Source organism: Zalophus californianus, chromosome 1, assembly GCF_009762305.2.
Source record: "Zalophus californianus isolate mZalCal1 chromosome 1, mZalCal1.pri.v2, whole genome shotgun sequence".
NCBI classification, from domain to species: Eukaryota; Metazoa; Chordata; class Mammalia; order Carnivora; family Otariidae; genus Zalophus; species Zalophus californianus.
Genome location: NC_045595.1, coordinates 26050231 through 26070069, shown reverse-complemented (window position 1 = coordinate 26070069; position 19839 = coordinate 26050231). Strand labels below are relative to the sequence as shown.

At 46.7% G+C, this 19839-nt stretch overlaps 1 protein-coding gene and 1 long non-coding RNA gene across 8 annotated transcripts in view; one reads left to right on the top strand and one right to left on the bottom strand.

The window, feature by feature from the left end:
• Positions 1-9251, top strand: part of LOC113916415 — a 33070-nt gene extending 23819 nt beyond the window's left edge. Inside the window, exons 2-3 of the long non-coding RNA XR_003517931.1 lie at positions 8665-8740; positions 9022-9251. This is a non-coding gene — a long non-coding RNA (uncharacterized LOC113916415). The remainder of the gene's footprint in view (positions 1-8664; positions 8741-9021) is intronic.
• FLNB (filamin B) overlaps positions 1-19839 on the bottom strand; it is a 143243-nt gene that overhangs the window by 84858 nt on the left and 38546 nt on the right. For 6 of the 7 annotated variants that reach the window (XM_027582673.2, XM_027582672.2, XM_027582674.2 and 3 more), the window contains exon 2: positions 1749-1997. In XM_027582673.2, the coding sequence (XP_027438474.1) occupies positions 1749-1997 (249 nt within the window). Of the gene's footprint in view, positions 1-1748; positions 1998-12177; positions 12280-19839 lie in introns of those variants that run through there. The other variant, XM_027582678.2, reaches the window with a different exon arrangement.

Genomic DNA, 19839 nt, shown 5'->3' with positions numbered 1-19839 from the left:
TGTGGAGTTAGTGTCAGATCCCGCAGGTGAAGGGCTCAGTCCCAGAAGAATGCCCCCATCCTCCACTTTGGATGTCACCTGCAAGTCCAGGTTGTCACCTGGGCTTCTAACAGCCCAGCTATAAATTGGAGGTTCCCACAACTCTTCTTCAATTCATTTACTAGAGTGACTCACCGAACTCAGGAAAACAGTTTAATTGCTAGATTGCCGATTTATTATAAAAGGATGCAACTCAAGAACAACCGGATGAAAAGAGATGCACACAGCAAGGTATGGAGCATCCATCATCTTGGGGTGTGCCATCCTCCTCACATCTCCATGTGCTTACTGACCTGAAAGCTCCCCCAAATTTGTAGTTCAAGAAATTTTATGGAGGTTTCATTATGTGAAGTAGGCACGATTGATTAAATCACTGGCCATTAGTGATTAACTCAACCTTCAGCCCCTGTCCTTTCCCTGGAGGTCAGGAGATGGGGCTAAAAGTTCCAACCCTCTCATCACATGGTTGGTTCTCCTGGCCCCACTCCCATGCCTAGGGGCTGTCCAAAAGTTATCTCATTAACATAAACTCAGGTGTGGTTGAAAGGAACCAATATCATGGTTCTTACCACTTAAGAAATTCCAAGGGTTTTTAGAGCTCTGTGCCAGGAAAGGGACAAAGACCCAAATATATATTTCTTATTATTCTAAGTCACAATATCACAATCCAGTTCCTAGATACATCTAAAAAGACTACGCTAGCATCTGTATAATTGAAAAATCCACATGCCCAGAAGCCCAAACCTAGAATCATCTTAAAAACCTTTGTAAGCACAAGAAGTATAGGACTAAAGTAAACATCCACAGTTCAAACTGGTAAAGAGGTATCTTAAAATGTGTCTGTAGGTGGAAGCAAGGAAGAAGGTGCCAGGAAATTAACTAATGCTGAGCTCTGAGTTAGTTCTGGATAACACTAGCTGACAGGTTCTCAAGGAAGAATGAAGCCTGGAGTAAGTCCTCCCTCCCTATTCAATACAGACTAGCCAGCTCTGTTTGCAGCATGGTGAGAACCATTTGCTTACTAAAAACAAATGTGATTGGAAAATATGATTATTAGAGTAAGTTTTTTATTAGAAACAATTTTGGGGATGCATATAAACATGGGCTCTGGTTTTTCTATTGAGTGTGTACCAGCAAACTCTACCCATCAATCTAAACCCTCCAGTGCGGATAATTACTACTTTGATGTACACTCAACCACTCAGAAAAGGGTGGAAAAACCTCCAACTGGATCCTGACCAAACACTATTTCATAGCAATGAAGAAAGAAAAGGGTGGAGAAAGCCATATATAGTCAACCCAGTGGTCGATAAAAATGGGTACTTTCCACTCAAGGGAAGGTTTTCAATTTTCATGCCAAGTCAACTAACAGGGCCACGTGTTTCTGCTGAAGTCAATGGGAAACCAGGCACCAACTGTGGGAAGAAGCAAGACTTTGGAGCCTGAAAGCTAAACCAGGGCCTGCTCCAAGAACTACGGGCTTCACCAGGAATTTGCGTAAATAACTTGAGTTCAATGTTCAAAAAGTCAATGGATACACCTAGAAGGTAAACAGAGCCATTTTTAGTTCCCTTTGCTCTTACAGTGGGCTAAAACCAGGAGAATACCCCAATCCCAGCAAACCCAGCTTATCCATTGGAAAGCCAAGAGGCTTGGGGCCCATAAACGCCCATCCTGAAGAGATGGCTTCGGCAGCCGTGGACACTTACCTGGAGCACAGCTGTCTACCAAGGCGCCCAGAGCCTTTCCATCTTGCCAGTTCTGGTTAAAGTTGGTGATGGGCAAGTAAGGGATCTTGTTCTGAATCCATCCCAGCAGCCTCTGCTTTGGAGTCTGCTTCTTGGCATCATCATCCCCTTCATCCTCCCACACGGGCATGGAGATGGAGTAGTGGAGGATCAGTGTCCACACCAGGCCCAAGATGAGCTTCAGGTTCCCATCCACGATGGCTTTGCTATCTGGGGAGAGAGGCACAGGCTTGAGCGGGCACATTCCCCTGGGTTGTTAAGGAACCTTCCTCTGTTAGAGAACCACACAGAACCGTTTCAAGAGGGAAAGGATGTCATGTTGGAATTTGCTTCAGAAAACTTGAGGATGAGAACAGATGAAACAAGGTTCCAAAATGTTTACCAGTCTCATTAGATCCTGAGTACATGAAAATGCATTAGACTTTTATTCTCTCCTTTTGTACAAGTTTGAAATTTCCCATAATAAAAAGAGCTTCTAAATGTTAAAGAAATCGTTTCGGAAATACAAAAAGGGGCAGCTGAATTCCAGAGACAACCACCTGCTAACTTGATAGTATGTGATCTACCAGGTGATACGTGCATATATATGTGTGTATGTGTTTGCTGCCCTGAATTTATATCATACTATACAATGGGTCTTGAAATTTTTCTTTTCACTAATTGTTATGGCCCAGATATCTTTTCTCTATAAAAAGTCGTTTCTGTTTACACTCCCATCTACAGGTTTAAGAGGCCAGTTTCCCCTCAAATCTCATCATCACTGGGTGTTATCAATCATTTTCATCTCTGTTCTTCTCACAATTACTCATCGATAAGATAAAGCCCTAATAGTTAAGCTAATCCAGCCACTGGGAAAATCTCTGTTGCCAGGAGCATGAGTGACTGAACCATGGTTATGGCTCCTTTCTAGTCTACTCCCAGCTTGACAGATCATGCAAACCCAGGCCCCTTCTAGGGATCTAGGAATCTCACTCCTGCTGGTTTCTACCTTCCACTCCCTTGGCTTCTCTGTGGCCCTCTGTCCTCTGTCCTCTTTCCAACCTCTACCTACATCCATCAAAATCCAAACATTATCAACAAAATCTCCTCTCTATCTCATTCTCTCCTCCTCTACCTCCCCCCCCCACACTTCCCCTATCTACCCCCATCTCTCTTTCTCTCTCCCACTGCCTCCCCCATTCTTCCCCTTCTATCTATCGCATCTCTCTCCCCCTCTCCCCCCACACTTCCCTTCCTATCTGCCCCCATCTCTCTGTCCCTCTCTCTCCCCTCTACCTCCTCCCATATACTTCCCCTCCTATCTATTCACCCACCACCCCCTCAACTTCCTCCACCCTCTCCCCACCAAACTCCCCTGTTGAACCCCCCCATTCTACCAGGACCCCAAACTGAAAATGTTAGAGCCATCTTGGACTGCTCCTTCAAACCCCAGGTTGTCGTTTCTATAACACATCAATCCCCACTCTACCTACATCTCTTGGCAAATCCTTTTCTCTACTTCCCCAGTAAATATGTGCCTCCCCACCCCCAGAGTCCTCAACAGCCATGAAGCTGAACCCTGCTCACATAACCTTAGAACTATCTTTCTGGTCATGGGACGCCTGGGTGGCAAAGTCGGTTAAGCATCTGCCTTCAGCTCAGGTCATGATCCTAGGGTCCTGGGATCGAGCTCCACATTGGGCTCCTTGCTCAGTGGGGGGCCTGCTTCTCCCTCTCCCTGCTGCTCCCCCTACTTGTGCTCTCTCTCTCTCTCTGACAAATAAATAAATAAAATCTTAAAAAATAAGAACTATCTTTCTGGTTGGTACCTCTGTGCTTCCAAAGTCACCAATGGTCCCAAATGCCCACAGTCAAACTCCTTATAGACATACAGCACCCTCAGAACCCCCAAAGCCAGCCCGCTTTTTCACCCTTGTCAGCTCCTCCTGCCAGAGTTCACACTGAAGACTCAGAGACTCCTCATTCCTGGACCACATCCTTCTTTGAACCCCTTGGACCTCTCCATGTGTTCCGTATTCCCTTTGATGGGAAGACCCTTCATCCCATCCTCCTGTGGGACAAACCCGGGCTCCTAAGTCAAGGGCCAGATCTAACAGCTGGTGGCGCTTCGCTCCCACCAGCATGTGTGTGACTGTGCCAGGGCCCACTCGACAAAAACCAAGCCTCCGAGCCCCCATTGCAAGGCTACGAGCACCTGCTAGGGAGTAACTGAGCCTCTGCCATCTTGGAGCTCCCTTTACCATGTCCCACCCACCCATCCACCACAAACCACCTAAATGTCAGTTAAACACACGCAGGATTGCACTTAATGAAACCCAACTACAACCACATGAGAAATATACACACATGCTAATAAGGAATAAACGGCATGCCACTTAAAACCGAAAAGGTGGAGGCTTTTCTTTCCTTTTTTTTTTTTTAATTAACCTGTTTATTGTTAGTCCTCTTATAAGAAAAGATCCTCTTAACAGGGCACCCCCAAACCCACAAAAACCAAAGGTACCTTTATGGTTGCAGATTTAGTCATAATAAAACTTGATCATGTAAAACTATGCAGAGTAAAGATTATCATGAACTGGCTGGTAAGACACTCTAGATTTGAGCAATCCTCAAAGTTAAGGTGCCCAAAGATTTTCTATGTAATGAATTGTATTAAGAATAACTTTGAAGCAGGACAGTCCATGTAACTCACAGGGCCCAGCAACAAATGAAAATACAAGACTCCTTGTCCAAAAAGTATTACGAATTTCAGGACAGCAGCAGCAGAGCATTAAACCAAGCACAGAAGCCTTCTCAGGGCAGGGTCCTGTACCGTAGGACCATGAAGCCACCTCTGTTTCTGAGGTCCTGTGGTCAATGAAGCAGCAATCAGCTACACAAAACACTTGACCATGCACAGAACTTGGACATCCAAGGAATTCATCCCACCAGACCGTATATATGTTTCTCCAGGTGACAGCCCTTGACCGTGATGGAATTTTTGTGATTAGATGTCGTGTTATAAAGTTGTCTTTGAAGTGCTACTAATTACTGAGTTACTATCTACCAATCGTAAGAAATTCCAGGTCAAACAATTTTCCATGCCAGTTTCCTTTATTCAAACTACAGGAAGAACAAGTCCTCAGAAGCGTGGGGGGAGGGGGCAGGAAGGATGGAAAGTATGTGTACACTTATCGTTAGTCAGGGTACCAGTGGTGGACCACGTAGGGTCTGGTCTTGCACCAGGCAGGATCTGAACGGGACACAAAGTTTCATCCAGCCACAAGCATCAGACTGCAGAGTTCAACTTTCCTGAGTTATGTGTTAAATGCTCTTCAAACGCAAACTTGCAGATCTGATCCATAAATCAAAACATGAAACCAGTTTGCTCTATTTTTACCCAGCTTACACATGTTGGTCTAAAGGAATGAGAAAGGAGTCTTTTTTGAAAAAGATTTGGGGGGGAAATATGACCCAGTAAAAATCTGAGCCAAATGTATGAAAAACACAATGCCCAGAACTTCTGTTTCCAATGAATTCAAGGTGGGTGTCCAAACGGGAAAGCCCCCATTAAGGTCTCATTGGGATAAACGATACTTTTGTTCTGCTATTCTAAGAAGCTGGAGAAAGAACAGTCCTCGCTCCAAAAGTGATTTTGACAGGTGAAGGTTCAAATGCTTTACCGAACTCTTGGAACAATAAAAAGATGGCAGCTTGCCCAAAAAGGTCTCCCCCTTTCCCACCCACATGAAACAGGAGACTCCCAGCGCCCTGAAAATGAAATGCTACAGAGCATCACAATGTCGATGTCTGACCATCAAAGCAAGACTACGGGGTTTTCAAATGTGAGTGTGCTCTGTGATGTTTATGTCGAGTATAAACAGGGAACAGAAATGTTAACAGGAGAAATGGCCAGGTCAGCTGGAAGCCTCTCTGGCAGGATTCCACCTCCTTGAGAGCCTCTTTCTGGAATAAAATAAGCCAACGCCCTCCATGCCTGCTAGACCTCCTAGAATCTGCTTACATTGTCCGTGGGTTGGAATCTGGCCACAGGTCTCTCCTCCCCAGATCCAACCAATCCCAATTCCCATGGAACTGGGCCTGGCTCCAGACAGCACTGACCCGCAAACCACACACCCCCTCTGGAACTACTTAAAATCACCCAGCAATGCTTCCAAGTGAGGGCCACAGCCTTTTTTTTTTTTTTTTTTTTTTTTTTTAATAGCTAGAAAGTTAATTTGAGCTACTGCAAATTCCAGGATGGAATGTTTTCACGTCACTTCTGTATACCGGTTCCCCAGGACTCCCTGAGCAGCAATCGGGAATGGGCAACATTTACAGGGGAGGAAACCAGCTATTTTTAGGCAATCTTTGGAAGCATCATGGAAACACCTACTGTGTAGACAAGCTCTTCTGAGGAAGGGAGATGTGATCTTTCCCTCTCTCCTATCAGGAGGGCAGGATCCATGCAACCGCCTGCGTGCCCACCATTCACTGCGCAGACCTCCCGCCATATTACTGAGGGCGGCATGGTGGGGGGCCAGGGGGAGGGGCCTGAGCAAACACCATCCCACAGTTCTGCTCTCCTGAGTAAGAACAACAGCTCATCCATTAGCCACAATGCAGCAGCTCACTGCTAAGTGAGAAACAGCCAACACGGGACTACAGGAATCAAGGAGACGTAGAAGTTTCAGAAAAGCTCCTTCTCGTATGCTCAGGGAAAACCACCCAGGCCATGCTCCAACTATGATTTGGTCATCTGGAGAGGAGTCGGCCACACACTCTGTTCCCCACCCTCTCATCTCTATTACCCTCTGAGAGGCAGTGGGGCACAACGGTTTCAAGTATAGGCTCTAGAACCGGCAGGTCAATTAGACATGTCACTTTGAACAATCCATCCATTGTCTCTGGGCTTTCTGTTTCCTCGTTTACCAAATGTAAATGGTCACAGTCAACACCTTCACGGGGCTGTTGGTAAGGAGTAGGTGAGTTACAGAACACACCAAGAGTTGAGAGCAATGCCAAGTACAGGGCAGACGCTGAATATTACCTCCCTCCGCTTTCTTACTCATTCACCTCATACCTGAATAACTGCTATGTGCCCAACACACTTCCCCAGAGCTAGAAGCCCAGAAGCTATAATCCCAGGTTTGCGAATACGAAAGGAAAGACAGTACTTTGTGAACTAAGAGGAGGGTGAGATGTTCCATGTGTCACTTCTCTGAGCGAAGCAATTCATTAGAAGGACTCTGAGGTCCTGATCTCCTGTTCTGGGAGAAGGCTGACCCGCACACTGCAGTGAACCCAGGACATGTGTGGTCGGCGCCAGGGGTCACTTCTGTGCTGAGTACTTTAGGGAGACCCATACGGCCTGAGATCCTCAGACGGAAACCAAGAACCACCCAGGAACCCAACTACTGATCATTTATCAGACCTCCCTGAAAGAGAACACAGTATAAAAAGCAGCCCACAAGAGCCCGGGGTCTGGTCCCTTCTTGACTTCCCAACATCACACTGCCCGGGGGTTAACCTTGATCTCTGGCCTCCGCTGGCTTAGCCTGGAACTCTCTCCCCACCTCTCTTGACCTGGTTAACGCCTCTTCTATATCCAACTCTGCAACACCAGAAGAGGTCTCTGGTGAAATGTGCCCTTCTCTTCCGGTGGGACTACGGCTGCACCGAGATTATCACCTGCTGTGTCTGCCTCCTCTGCTCAAAGCGTTGGCTCCACAAAGGCAGGAGCAGACTGTTCTGCTCCCCTAAGCATGGACACTTGGCTCTTTGGGGGACAGGCTGCCCCATGCATGGCTCCCCGGCCTCTCCTCTCTGGTGCTGAGACACAGAGCTGCCTCTCACTGAGTGGATTCAAAAGTCCACACACAGCGTTTCAGACAGAATGCCAACCTGCTCCGGATGGTGCCCACCTCTGCACCCCCAGCAGGCAACAGAACATGTGGCACAGGAAGACGGCAGGGGGTGTCACTAAGGCTCCGCAGGGGTGGGCTTGGCATCACCACACTGGCTGTAGAGCCCTGGCCAAGTGACCCGATCCCAGCGTGCCGCAGTGACTTTCCCTGGAAACTGGGGATAATGCTGGAGCAGGAGTGCAGAGCCACTGGGCGGCCTGCATGTGATAACACATCTCCAAAACTCAGAGCACCCCCCCAACACCCAGCTGTCGTTAAATGCTAGTATTATTACTATTATTCTTACCACCACTGACTTCAACATGCTTTTATCAACCCTGAGACAAAAAGAACAAGGGCAGAAGGGAAAAGTGAAGGCTTAGCCATTAAAGGAGGTGACCCGCATGTTTGCAGTGGGGTTTCCTGTCAGCCTTGACTGCTTGGGTGAGCCAACCAAAGTGGCCTCCTGTGCAGGGCTGCCCCAAGGGAACCCCACACTGCAGCACTCAGGTCACCTGGGCCCAGGACCCAGGTGGTGGAACTGGGGCTCCCTGGCCTCCCAGGGTGGCTTAACGCCTTCCCCCATCCTGCCTTCTTTCCCAGCCTGAATAAACTGCGGCTGAATTCTTGGCCTCAGCCATGCAAACAAGGGGACACCTCAACTAAAAGAGGGCAGTTTGCCACTGTCCTCAGTTTCTCAGCTGCCACCTGTCCCCGTGGCCACGATGAGGAGGACCATCTCAGTCCGCTGCCCAGAAGCGGGGTGCGTTTCTGAGAGTGTGACGGTCCTTCCATCCGTACAGCAGATGACAGACTATGTCCCTTGGCAGGACTATGAAGGGGTCAGGCTGGCTTCTCTCCTGCTCAGGGCTTCATCTAGGGCCTGAACCCATCCAAAGGCAAGACAGACTTACAACCAGGTGACTCACACTGCTGATGATTGAAGGGTACTGCGGTGAAGGCCACTAAAACCCTTCCTCCCCCTTCCCCAGGCATGCAGCTTCCAGCTGGATGGCTCTTCCCAGCCTCCCTTGCAGCTCAGGGGCATGGAGGCTTCGCCAATGGATGGTGAGCACAGGAAGTGTGCTATCACTTCAGGGCCCTGGGTGGTGGCGGGGGGAAGGGGGGAGGGTGCGGGGGCTGGGGGTGAGGTGCCTCCAAGCGCTCCCTCCTGCCAGCCACAGCCCCTGACATGACGGTCCCTTAGCTTTGCCCTACCCGAGGGGAGGCCAGGCAAGGTGACAGAAGGAACCTGGGTCCCAGAATAGGGTGCCCTGACAACTTAAAGACTGAAAAAAGTCACTGTATTTGTTTTGTTTTGTTTTTCAATTTTTATCTCTTTGTTACAGCAGTTTAACTGTAACAAGACGATGTTCTGGGTCTTGAAGTCCTGAAGTCACATGGGCCTATTTCTACTGGCAAGATAAAATACAGATCACAATAAAATAAGGGTGGATTGGGGCACTCAGGTCGGGGGATTTCCGATCCTTTTTCTTACTCAGGAACTCTCAAGGATGACAAAGGAGCTGTCTGAGTTAACAACTTTTACACCTCACTATGTCAGGGTTCAGTTAATAAAGAGTCCATGTGCAAGGCCTTTTTATGTTAGTAATTTTTCAAGAGATGACACGATAGACCAGGGGTGGATGGCAAATGGCATTGGCATATGAGGTGAAGACCCTTTCACTGTGTTGAGAAAGATTCTGAGGCCCTATCTGGGGTCAGCAGGCAAGAAAATCAATAACCAGTGTCTGCCATGAACAGGCACAGGGAATGGAGGCTTGGCAAGGTAGAATTGTGCAGATAAGCCATGCCTGCCCTGGGCACAGCATGGGGAGCAGTGGCTGGGATTTCTCTGCAACAGAATTGAGTAAATATTGCCAGACCCCAGATTTGAGATTTCTACTATAGGCCCAAAACACATTCCTTTTGCATAACCTCAGACTTCAAATTTCCTGCTTTGCCAACTATTCCTTCTGTTTTCTCTCACTTGCTGGACAACTTTTCCCTGGAATAATTGGAACAAATTATTTCATAAATACTTTATTTTTAGTTTGGTACATTGTTTTTGGTGGACATTCAGATCACAGATACGATGCTGCTGTCCTGCTTCCTAATTTATCCCAAACACTGGATTTTCTGGTTAAGAGGCATCCTTTATTTAAAAGGTGCATTTGCATCACCGAGTGGGCTTCCAAATGCCACTTTTTTAAAAAAGTTCTTATCGCTTCTGGGAATTACTTTCTATCCAGCGACAAAGTCACACTGGACTAAATGAGATAGGTATATGAACAGGCCTAGAACTTACTAAGTCCCTTCCAGCTAGTATTATTGGGATAGCCTTAAAAAGTTAGAACAAGAATTCTAGCCTTGTAGGAAAGACACTCCAAAATGGTCAAAGCAATGTATTCTACACTAGGTTTTTGATTTCGAAGTCACAGGTCTCCTAAGTGAGTGGTAGGATGAGGGCCCCAGGGACCCCTGAGCCTGAGCAGGGAGAGGAGGAGCCCGGAGTCCAGCCACTGGGAGGCACCAGGAAACCCCAGTGTGAGCTCAGAAGTTCTCAGCACGGCCCTCACTCATCGCTTCCAGCCACCACGACTGGGAGAACATGCCCAGCTGAAATAATAAACGCTGGCTGTGAACGGAGGTCTTGGTCACCTTTTGACTCCAGCTCAGGCTCACCTGAAACCCAGTCCCCCAGCTCAGCCTGTCACGTGGCAAGACCCCCCTCACCTGAAACGCAGCTCACGGCCCACCCTGTCCACGCAAGCCCAGCCCACAGGGGAACCCTTTGAGAAAGAGCGCGAGGGCAGGAGCAACCATGCTGGGAAAGACTCCTAAGCCCCTCTCCTCTTGACATCAATAGCAGCTACACTCTTAACAGCAGCTCCCTCTCTTCCAGACCTGCCCCCTGGGCCTGGCCCTGTGCCACATGCATCACCTCCCATAACCCTCCCTGTGACCCGATGAGGGTCGCTTTTATGGTTAATCTCATTTTACAGATGAGATGACAGAGGTCCATAGAGGCACTGGCCAAAAGTAACACAGAGGGAGAACCTAATTTAAACCCAGTTCTCAGACACTGGGGAGGGTATGTGCTATGGTGAGTGCTGTGAAGTATGTAAGACTGATGAATCACAGACCTGTACCCCTGAAACAAATAATACATTATACGTTAATAAAAAAAAAAAAAAGATTACATACACACACACACACACACAAATAAAAATTAAAAAAATAAAATAAAATAAACCCAGTTCTCTCTGCTGTCCGAGCCCAATCCTCCCTACTTCTCTGAACGCACATTATGTCACAACTGCCGTATTCGGTGAGCACAATAGGACACACATTTCACAGATGAGGAGACTGAGTACCAGGAAGGGACACACCCTCGGGACCCACGGCCCATTAGCAGTGTGCTTGGGAGGTGGAACCCAGGCAGGGCCTCTGACCCTGAACTGCCCCAGTCATTCCCACGGTCGCTAAACGTCAAAGTTCTGGCACAAAAATGTGGACAGACAGCACAGAAAGTGACAGCACCAGGCCTGGGCGGTGCGAGCAGGAGTCAGACATGGATTATTTTAGTCCCCGTGTCTCAGTCATGACTCAGCCTCTACTACACCCTAGGAACTGGGGATTCCAATGTCCCAGCATCTGGGAGGTCCGCCATGCATGCCCCACTTCTCAGCATGGGAAGTCAGGGAGGATGGCAGAAGACACAGCTCTGCCCTCATTTCTCCCAAACCTATTCAACTGTAGTTTCCCTGGAAAACAGAAATTAAGGCCACTTCCATACGTGAAAGCTCAATTTGTTCTATTCATCTATTCTCGTACCCAACAAATACTTCCTGCCTACTGAATGCCAGGACCTGTGCTGGCTACAAATTATATTTTTATGTAAGACAATAAGTTAATTTGGCTTTAAAATACTCCACAAAGAGATGACAACATTATTATAATGAAAACCATCCAGCCCCCCCGCACCTGCCCCCCACCCCTGCAACCTTGCCCCAGGGCAAGACAGTGAAGACCTTTTGAGAAAAAAAAGAAAAAATTTTCTTTTTTTTTTGCCTTTTGTCTCTCATGCTAAGCCATGTTTCCTGGGGTCGGTTTTTTTTTTTCCTTTTATAATTAAGAGTAAAAGGTAAAAAATAATAATGCTGATGCAAACATGTAGAAGTTGAGCCTTGTTACAAAAAAGATCAAGGTTGTTTCCTTGGTCTGAAAGGGAAGAAATCACTTTGCATCCCCCCTCACCCCCCCACCCCCACAGCCCACCTCATGTTACAACTCATATTAAGCCTGTTCTAGAAATGGCAACCTGCCCAAAGACTGTGAAGTCATAAAAAGAATAAAACTCCCAACTTAAAGTCTTGAATAGGAACCAAGCTGAGGGAAATTCCAAATAATTTATAACCGCTGGCTCCCATCATTACCCAAGAAAAAGGATGAGGCTGGAAGAAAAGAGATTCTCAAAGGACAGATACTGGGAGGGGCTTTACCTGTACGGACACTTTTCAGACAGTTTTCCCACTATCGAATTTGTACCTCCAAATCTGAATCTTCCACCCAGAATGAAATGAGGAGACCTCCGGACACACGCACCACCCAGCCACAACAGAGTCCGCTCAGCCCAGACACTGGGCTCCTCCCTGTGGGAACGCCACACCACCAACAGCCCCAGATAAAGAACATGGGTGTGGGGGCAGAACTGAAGCCACTCAGACACAGGGGAGCTCCCTTGCTAAAATAATTGCTAGCCAAGTAAGCCAGGGGCCAGGGACACACAGCTGGTCAGTCATGGGGGCAGTCAGGGTTCAGGGGAGCCTGGTCTCCCTCCCAGCCCGGCTAGTGAGTGACCGTGGGACTGCAGTGGGCCACCTGGAAGCTGAGAGTCAGAACTGAACTCACCAGGTCAAGCACTTGTCAGATAATACAGTAAATCAGGCAGTGTTCTGCCTTTTGAGGGACCCACCATATCAGCAGAGACCAGGACAGCTACTATTATTGTTACTGTAACATTATAAACACACACAAGTTCAAGGACTCACAGTGCCCCATTAATATCATGAAAGATTCAATGCCATTCAATTCTGGTTCAAGACTGCTCAGAGCCAAAGGCCCCAAAACTGTGCCTTCCAACACAGGCGAGCATTCCATCTGCTAACGACCACAAGAGCCAGCCCCCATCAGGGACCCGGGATTAAGGCTGATAGAATCAAGATGTTCTCTGCTCAGTGAGCTGCCTGAATGAACTGGCAGTTTGCTAAAATCTGCAGGCCACCCCAACTCCTCCAGCAGATTCCTGAGCAGTCTGCAGGGGCCAGCCCGAGCCACTGTTGACAGAAAATTAAATGCAAGGTCAATAAATTCAATGTGAAGCACAAAGTATTCAAGAAAGTTCCCTAACAGGATTCCTTTCTCTAATGGGGGAGGGGGAGCTTTGGATACTAAAGTGATCTTTAACCATTTGAAAGCACTGCATTACCATCATATAATGAGGGAGTAAAACTGAAAACAACCTAAGTGCCTCCCCACAAATAAATGGTTAAAGAAACTTTACAGAACATTCAAGCAAGAGAATAACAGGCCTCTGTGAAAAGAATGAGAAAGATACCTTTGTTCCAACAGGGACAGGCCTTCGTGATATATTAAGGGAACAGGACCATTTGTAGTAAAGTATAGAACGTGCAATTCTGTTCTGGAAAAGGCATGACTCTGCATCTGAACAGAAAAATCTGGAAGCATGCACACCCAACTGTGTTCACGGGCTCTCCCTGGGAAGAAGACTTGGGGTGATTGCAAAAGATGAACTTTCTCTTTTTTTTGTTGTGACATGCTCCCATGTTGTCTGAATTTCTTTTCTCAGTTTAAGTTACATGTGTTACTTTTATAATAAATTGTGACACACACCCCCTCCCAAAAGAAAGAAACAGTATACGTGACGTGACGGAACTCTTCATTGAACAAAACTGCCTGTTGGCATCTAGAGGCACTGATGTGGGAAAACTGACAGGGTTTCTCAAATTATGGAAGCGTGGTGTGCAGTAGGTTCGCATATGAGTAACGGGGTGGCCAGGGAATGGCATCATTGCCATCAGACATGCACAGAATGCCTCTAGAAAAGACAAGACACTGTTCACCAACTGCATTTGTTTCTGGGTAGAGGAATAGGGAATGGGGGTGAGGGGGAGTGCAAGGGAGGGAGTTTTTTTTCACACTGCATATGATTCTCACTATGTTTGATGTCCCCTGTCAACAAGGAACCAACATATCCGTGGAGGCCTTGCAGGATGGGGCCGATGTCCTTCTGGTGACCACTTCTGCTCAGTTGTCACACAGGGGCCATCCAAATGCCTTCCCGGTCCTCAGCCACACACACACTCTCCTGGACAAATGTCTCCCTGCCTCAGGAGATGGCCTCTGCCATTTCCAAACAGCTTGCCAGAGGAGTGGAAGATGTTCAAGATTACCTTGTGAGAAGATGGTCTGGTTGCCTCTGGTCATGCTTATCAAGCCAACCAAAAAAAAAAAAAAAAAATCAACTATCCACCTTCCTGATCCCTTCCTACCTTGTTCCCTGGCACCCTGAGAGTATCCTTCCCATGACACAGGGGCCCAGCGCTCAGTTATATGTGAAGACCGAGGGCCCAGGCCCAGTGCAATGACCCCGCTGGATGCTCATTGCTGCTTTGGGAGGGACCCCTGTTAGTCCTATTTTCCAGATTAAAAAACTGAGAAGCAGATAAATGGAGCCCAAAGTAACACAGCTCATAAGTGGTGGAGTGGGATTTGAATCTAGGCCATCCAGCTCCAGAATCCGCTGTAAACCATTCCACCTGGAGACCAGGCTGGGGCTGCAAGGGAAGAGGCTCATACACAGATGTAATACTATTACAAAGGCTTTCTAAACTGGCAAAAGCTGAGGAGGAAGTCAACGCTGAGGGTTAACAACATCCTTCTAAAGGAGATTTATCGCTGTGCCCCTGAACTCTGTCCCACTATAATCGGCCCCGGCAGTAAAATAAACAGACCAGGCACAGAGCAGGGCAGCTTCTCTGCTAAAATGGGAACAAGTTCCAACATCCCTGAGGCACAAGCGAGTGACACACACCGAATATCGAAGGCCCCACCTAGCCACAGCTGCCGGCGACTGAAGACGCACGGCCCTCGGCCAAGCGTCTTCAGTACCACTTCGTTATCTAAAGTATCCTGCACTTGAGCTGGAAGCCACTTCCTGGCTCAGCAAAACACCAGCTCTGCTAAACTTGGCCTTGAGCAAGATTTGTCCCTCTGGCCGCATTCACAAACCTGGTCCTAACTTAGACCATTTACCAGGGGTTGTTTTCCTTAAATCAATTCACATTTTCTTTTTCCCTCAGCCTAGTTTATTTATGTATGTGTGTATACACACACACACACACACGCGCGTAAAATTTATATATACATATATATAAATTATACACACACACATATACATGAATGGTGCCCCAGTCACTTTATTTTTAAGCTACATGTGAAAATACATAACAGTTACAATTTATAAATGAAGGTTGTGTAACACCTACTATCATCTTGTGTACCATAGCTTCGAAAAGACTGCACTAGACATTAGCTGGTTTTCCAGGACAAACTGCTCCTGTGGTCAAATAAGCTAGGGTTATATGGAACTGGACAATTTTAAACTGCTGCAGGACTTCTCAGAGCCTTTAATATGCAAATGCACACTGACAATCTCTGAGAGCACTAGGGTCCCCACAGCATTTCCCAACTTCACTGGATTAGGGAACTTTTTTTTTATTTGCTCTCAAAGGACTCTAATAGTGTCCAGAAGATACTTCGGGTAATTATACCTTAAATTGCCCTTTAGATCTTCTACAAACCCTTTTCCTGAACACTGCCATAGGTTTGGAGATTATGTTTTATAAAACTGGTAGATGTGGGTGGCAAGGGGCACAAAAAGCAGATGACAGGAAATAAGTTATTGAAGCTTTCTCTGATCTACAACTATTTCGGTGGCAGTGATAACAAATCTAGAACCTTGTTACTTGTAATCAGTGAATTTTGCAGATAAAGGGTAATAAAAGCAGGTTCTCACAACATTGCGTCTAGTGAAGGGGGCTAAAGGGAAGCACACCCCTTAACCACGATGTTTATGAAATTCTGGTGATAACCAACTCACTTAAAAAAAACACACTAAGAGGGGCGCCTGGGTGGCTCAGTCGTTAAGCGTCTGCCTTCGGCTCAGGTCACAGTCCCAGGGTCCTGGGATCGAGCCCCTCATCGAGCCCCTCATCAGGCTCCCTGCTCAGCAGGGAGCCTGCTTCTCCCTCTCCCACTCCCCCCCGCTTGTGTTCCCTCTCTCGCTGTGTCTCTCTCTGTCAAATAAATAAAATCTTTAAAAAAAAAAACACACACACACTAAGAAACAGCTTATTGTTCCAGTGCAAACTGTAATTCTTAAACATGGGTCATGATTTAGAGGAATCGAGGCCAAAAGCAGCCTCCTCCTTTCTGGGTTTGCTTGAGAGCTTCTAATGTTAAAATCTTCATCCGCAGACAATGTATTGCCAAGTGGGAAGAGTCAGAGATGAAACCTGGTAATTTGGACCACCGCTTAATACAGTAGAACGAGGGGCATTGTCCTGATGGGAGCTATTGCAATATCAAATTATGTGAACAGGGGAAAATTTCCAGAAGCTCCATCCCATGACCACTTAGCTCTAAACTTCCTGTAATGGGGGTGTGGGAGTGTAAAAGTTAGTAAAAATTATTTATGTAATAACTGAAACATATCCATGTAGCATTCCTAGTGCTATGTAAGGATGAAATACTCATAAGCATACCAATAGAACAATGAGCCACACAGCTTGAGTGCTAATTAAATCCACTCTCTAAGCTTCTGTGCCTGCTGCATCAGAATCTGAGATTCAGTCAACTGTAATCCAAGCATTCTACAGACAGGGAGCAGGCTCTGTCTCTAGCACCACTGTGATTCTAGTACCTGGCATGATGCTGATCACGTAGGAAAAAGGAGAAAAGCAAAAGGGAGCGGGGAAGGGGGGGAGCCACTGCCAACTACGACCCGACCAACAGCTACCCACTCATCAATACACCTACCAACGAACAATCAACCAGACAAGCTGACCAGATAACCAGTAGTCCACAGACCTACCAAACCACCACCCACTTAGCCAACCAACTACCAAACCCGAGTGGACTCATCCTTGACCACCCTCTCCCACCAAATCCTTTCCTTCCCCCAGTCCTGCTGGCCACCTCTAAATTAATCCCCAGCCCAGCAGCCCTCGGCTAATGGCAGGCTCCCTTCACTGGCCACAGATCAGGAACTCTTCTTGACTCTTCCCAAATCTTTCCATGGGCCCCAGCAGGGCCACCCCATAGCCCTGAGGCCACAGCTCCTTCTCAGGGACATGCAAAACAATTTGAAAGTTGGGGGGCTGGGGGAGGAATGGGTTCCAAAACAAAAAAATTAAAAGAAAGTGAAGATAATAAATGTTTTATTAAATGCCTGCATTTAGCATTGTGTCTTCCTCACTATTGCGATCTATGGTTGACATGTACAGAGATTTCATTACATGTGAAAATAACTTATGGGTTCATTTTCTCACATCCCAAGAGTTCCAAAGTACACATTATAACTGCTGAGAAATCAATCAATCGTAAAATAAAGGAGTCATGGCAAAATAATAGAACACAAGTATAAATTTAAAAAAGCGAAAGTATTTTTTTTAATCTTTCAAATTATTCTACGACAACACATGCACAAAACACACCCTTTTTTTAGTATGAGATGGGTGTGTTTTATTGTATTTGATAGGACAGGCTCGGGGTCTAAGGTCGTAAAACACCCCAGGACGCGGTATGAAGTGTGAACTCCCTAGCAGTGCCCCCAGCCGGCTGGCCCTCCGCATGCCTTGGCCTGTGCTCTCACTGCTGGCAGAACCCCGGGCTGCTCCCCCTATTCGGAATGCCCTCCTTTCCCGCCCCTCACTCCGTGGCTTTCTTAGCCTCCCTTCAAGATCCAGCCTTCTGGGATACATTCCCTTTCTCCTTGGCATCATGCTTTCTGGTATCTAAAGACCATCTCACAGAGTAGACAAAAGTGGGACTTCCCACATGATCTTACCAGGAAGCCAAATGTCCAGGAGAGTTGGCAAGATAAGAGACCATCCTCAATGACATCGCAGCCTCCTTCCGAGGGACTGTCTACGTCAGGGACTTTTGCAGGGGAAGGCGGGGCGGGGGGGGGGCGGGGGAGACTATGAGCTTGAACAGGAAAAAAGTGAAGTTGTTGTCTTTGGTAACCTCCAACTAAAAGGTAGCATATTGTTCCATTATGAATGTACACCATGCAGCACCTGTGGTTTTGTCACCAGCAAAATCAGATCTTTTCCCATCACATTATAGTGTTGGCAATATCTCAAAATATCCTGCATGCTCATCACTACATCAAAATCATGGCAGTTATTGGACTAGTTGCTAGATCTTATTAAACATCTAAATACATATGTACATGTATTACTATATCCAAAAATTTATTTCTGATAAATGTATTTCAATATAACTAGTTTCCTTTGTAAACCCATGTACATGATTTTATGCATAAAGAGAAGAGTGCAGTCTTCAGGGAGTCAGTGGGGTCCAAGACACACTAAGAATCCCGGCTCTGGGCTGCCTGGCTAGCTCAGTCAGTAAAGCATGCAACTCTTGATCTCGGGGTTGTGAGTTTGAGCCCTACGTTGAGTGCAGAGGTTACTTAAAAAGTAAAATCTTAAAAAAAAAAAAAAAATCCTGGCTCCAGTTAATTATTTTTTAGAACCGAGAAATAAAAGGACTTCAGCAATGGATGTTTGTTAAATGGGCCACAGATCAGTGAAACTGCACCTGCGAGGACATGGTGTTGGTCATCTCTCATGGGGACCCTAGGGGGTCACTGCGATTAGGTCTCCCAACCAATATGGCCTATCCATCATCACTGAGTTATCCTCTCAGGCCATAAATACAATCATTTATGTTAATCCCAGCAGAAACACCTTCTGTTGCTCCCTATGGTCTGTGGCAGGGGTCAGCAAACATTCTCTGTAAAGGTCCATATAGCAAGTATTTTTGGGTTTACAGGTCATATGGTCCATGTTGCAACTATTTAACCCTATTGTTGTGACAAAGTAGCTATAGGCAATATGTAAATGAGTGGGTGTGGCCTGTGTCTCAGTAAAAATTTATTTACAAAAACAGGCAGAGGGCCAGATTTGGCATCACTGTCTGATATAACTATCTATGATGATGGAAATGTTTTATATGTACACTATCCAATTTGGTAGCCACAAGCCATATTACTGAGCACTTGCCATGCGGGTAGTATGACTAAGATGCTAAATGGTATCTTTTATTTAATTTTTTAATTAATTTAAATTTAGCCAACCACATGTGGCTGGTGGCTAGGTCGACGCAGTCAAACCCAAGCCTTTTTTCATCCCTTCTGAGGTTTTTCATAACCTGGCCAACATCACAACTGATGGTCCCAGCCTCAGCAAGTACTAAACACTGAGGCCAATCAGGGGGTGATATTCCAAGTGCTCTCACATTCCTGCATTCCCTTCCCACTCCTGGGCCCAAAAGTGGTTATGCAGGCCAGAACATACTGTCTCCTGAACTGCCCCTTTAAACTCCACTGTTCACCAACTTGTCACAGGCCTTCTGACACCCCAGATGAAAACTGTTGCTCTTCACGCCTCCCTGGGAGGCACTGTAAGAACCTTCTCCTACAAAACATGCCACGGTGACTTGTGCACGCATTCTCTGGCTTTTTTTTTTCCTTCGCTCTAAGATATCTGAAAGTGAAACCATGTCCCTAGCAGAGTGCCTTTATTACTTTTTTTTTTTAAGATTTATTTATTTTAGAGTGAGAGCAAGAGAGAGCACAAGCAGGAGGGGCAGAGGAAGAGGGAGAGAGAATCTCAAGCAGACTCCACGTTGAGCATGGTGCGCCTGACGTGGGGCTCAATCTCATGACCCTGAGATCATGACCTGAGTTGAAACCAAGAATCAGACGCTTAACCCACTGCGCCACCCAGGCGCCCCAGCACAGCACCTTTAAGGTTAAATAAGCACTCACTAAGTTTGTGAAATGAATACACTTT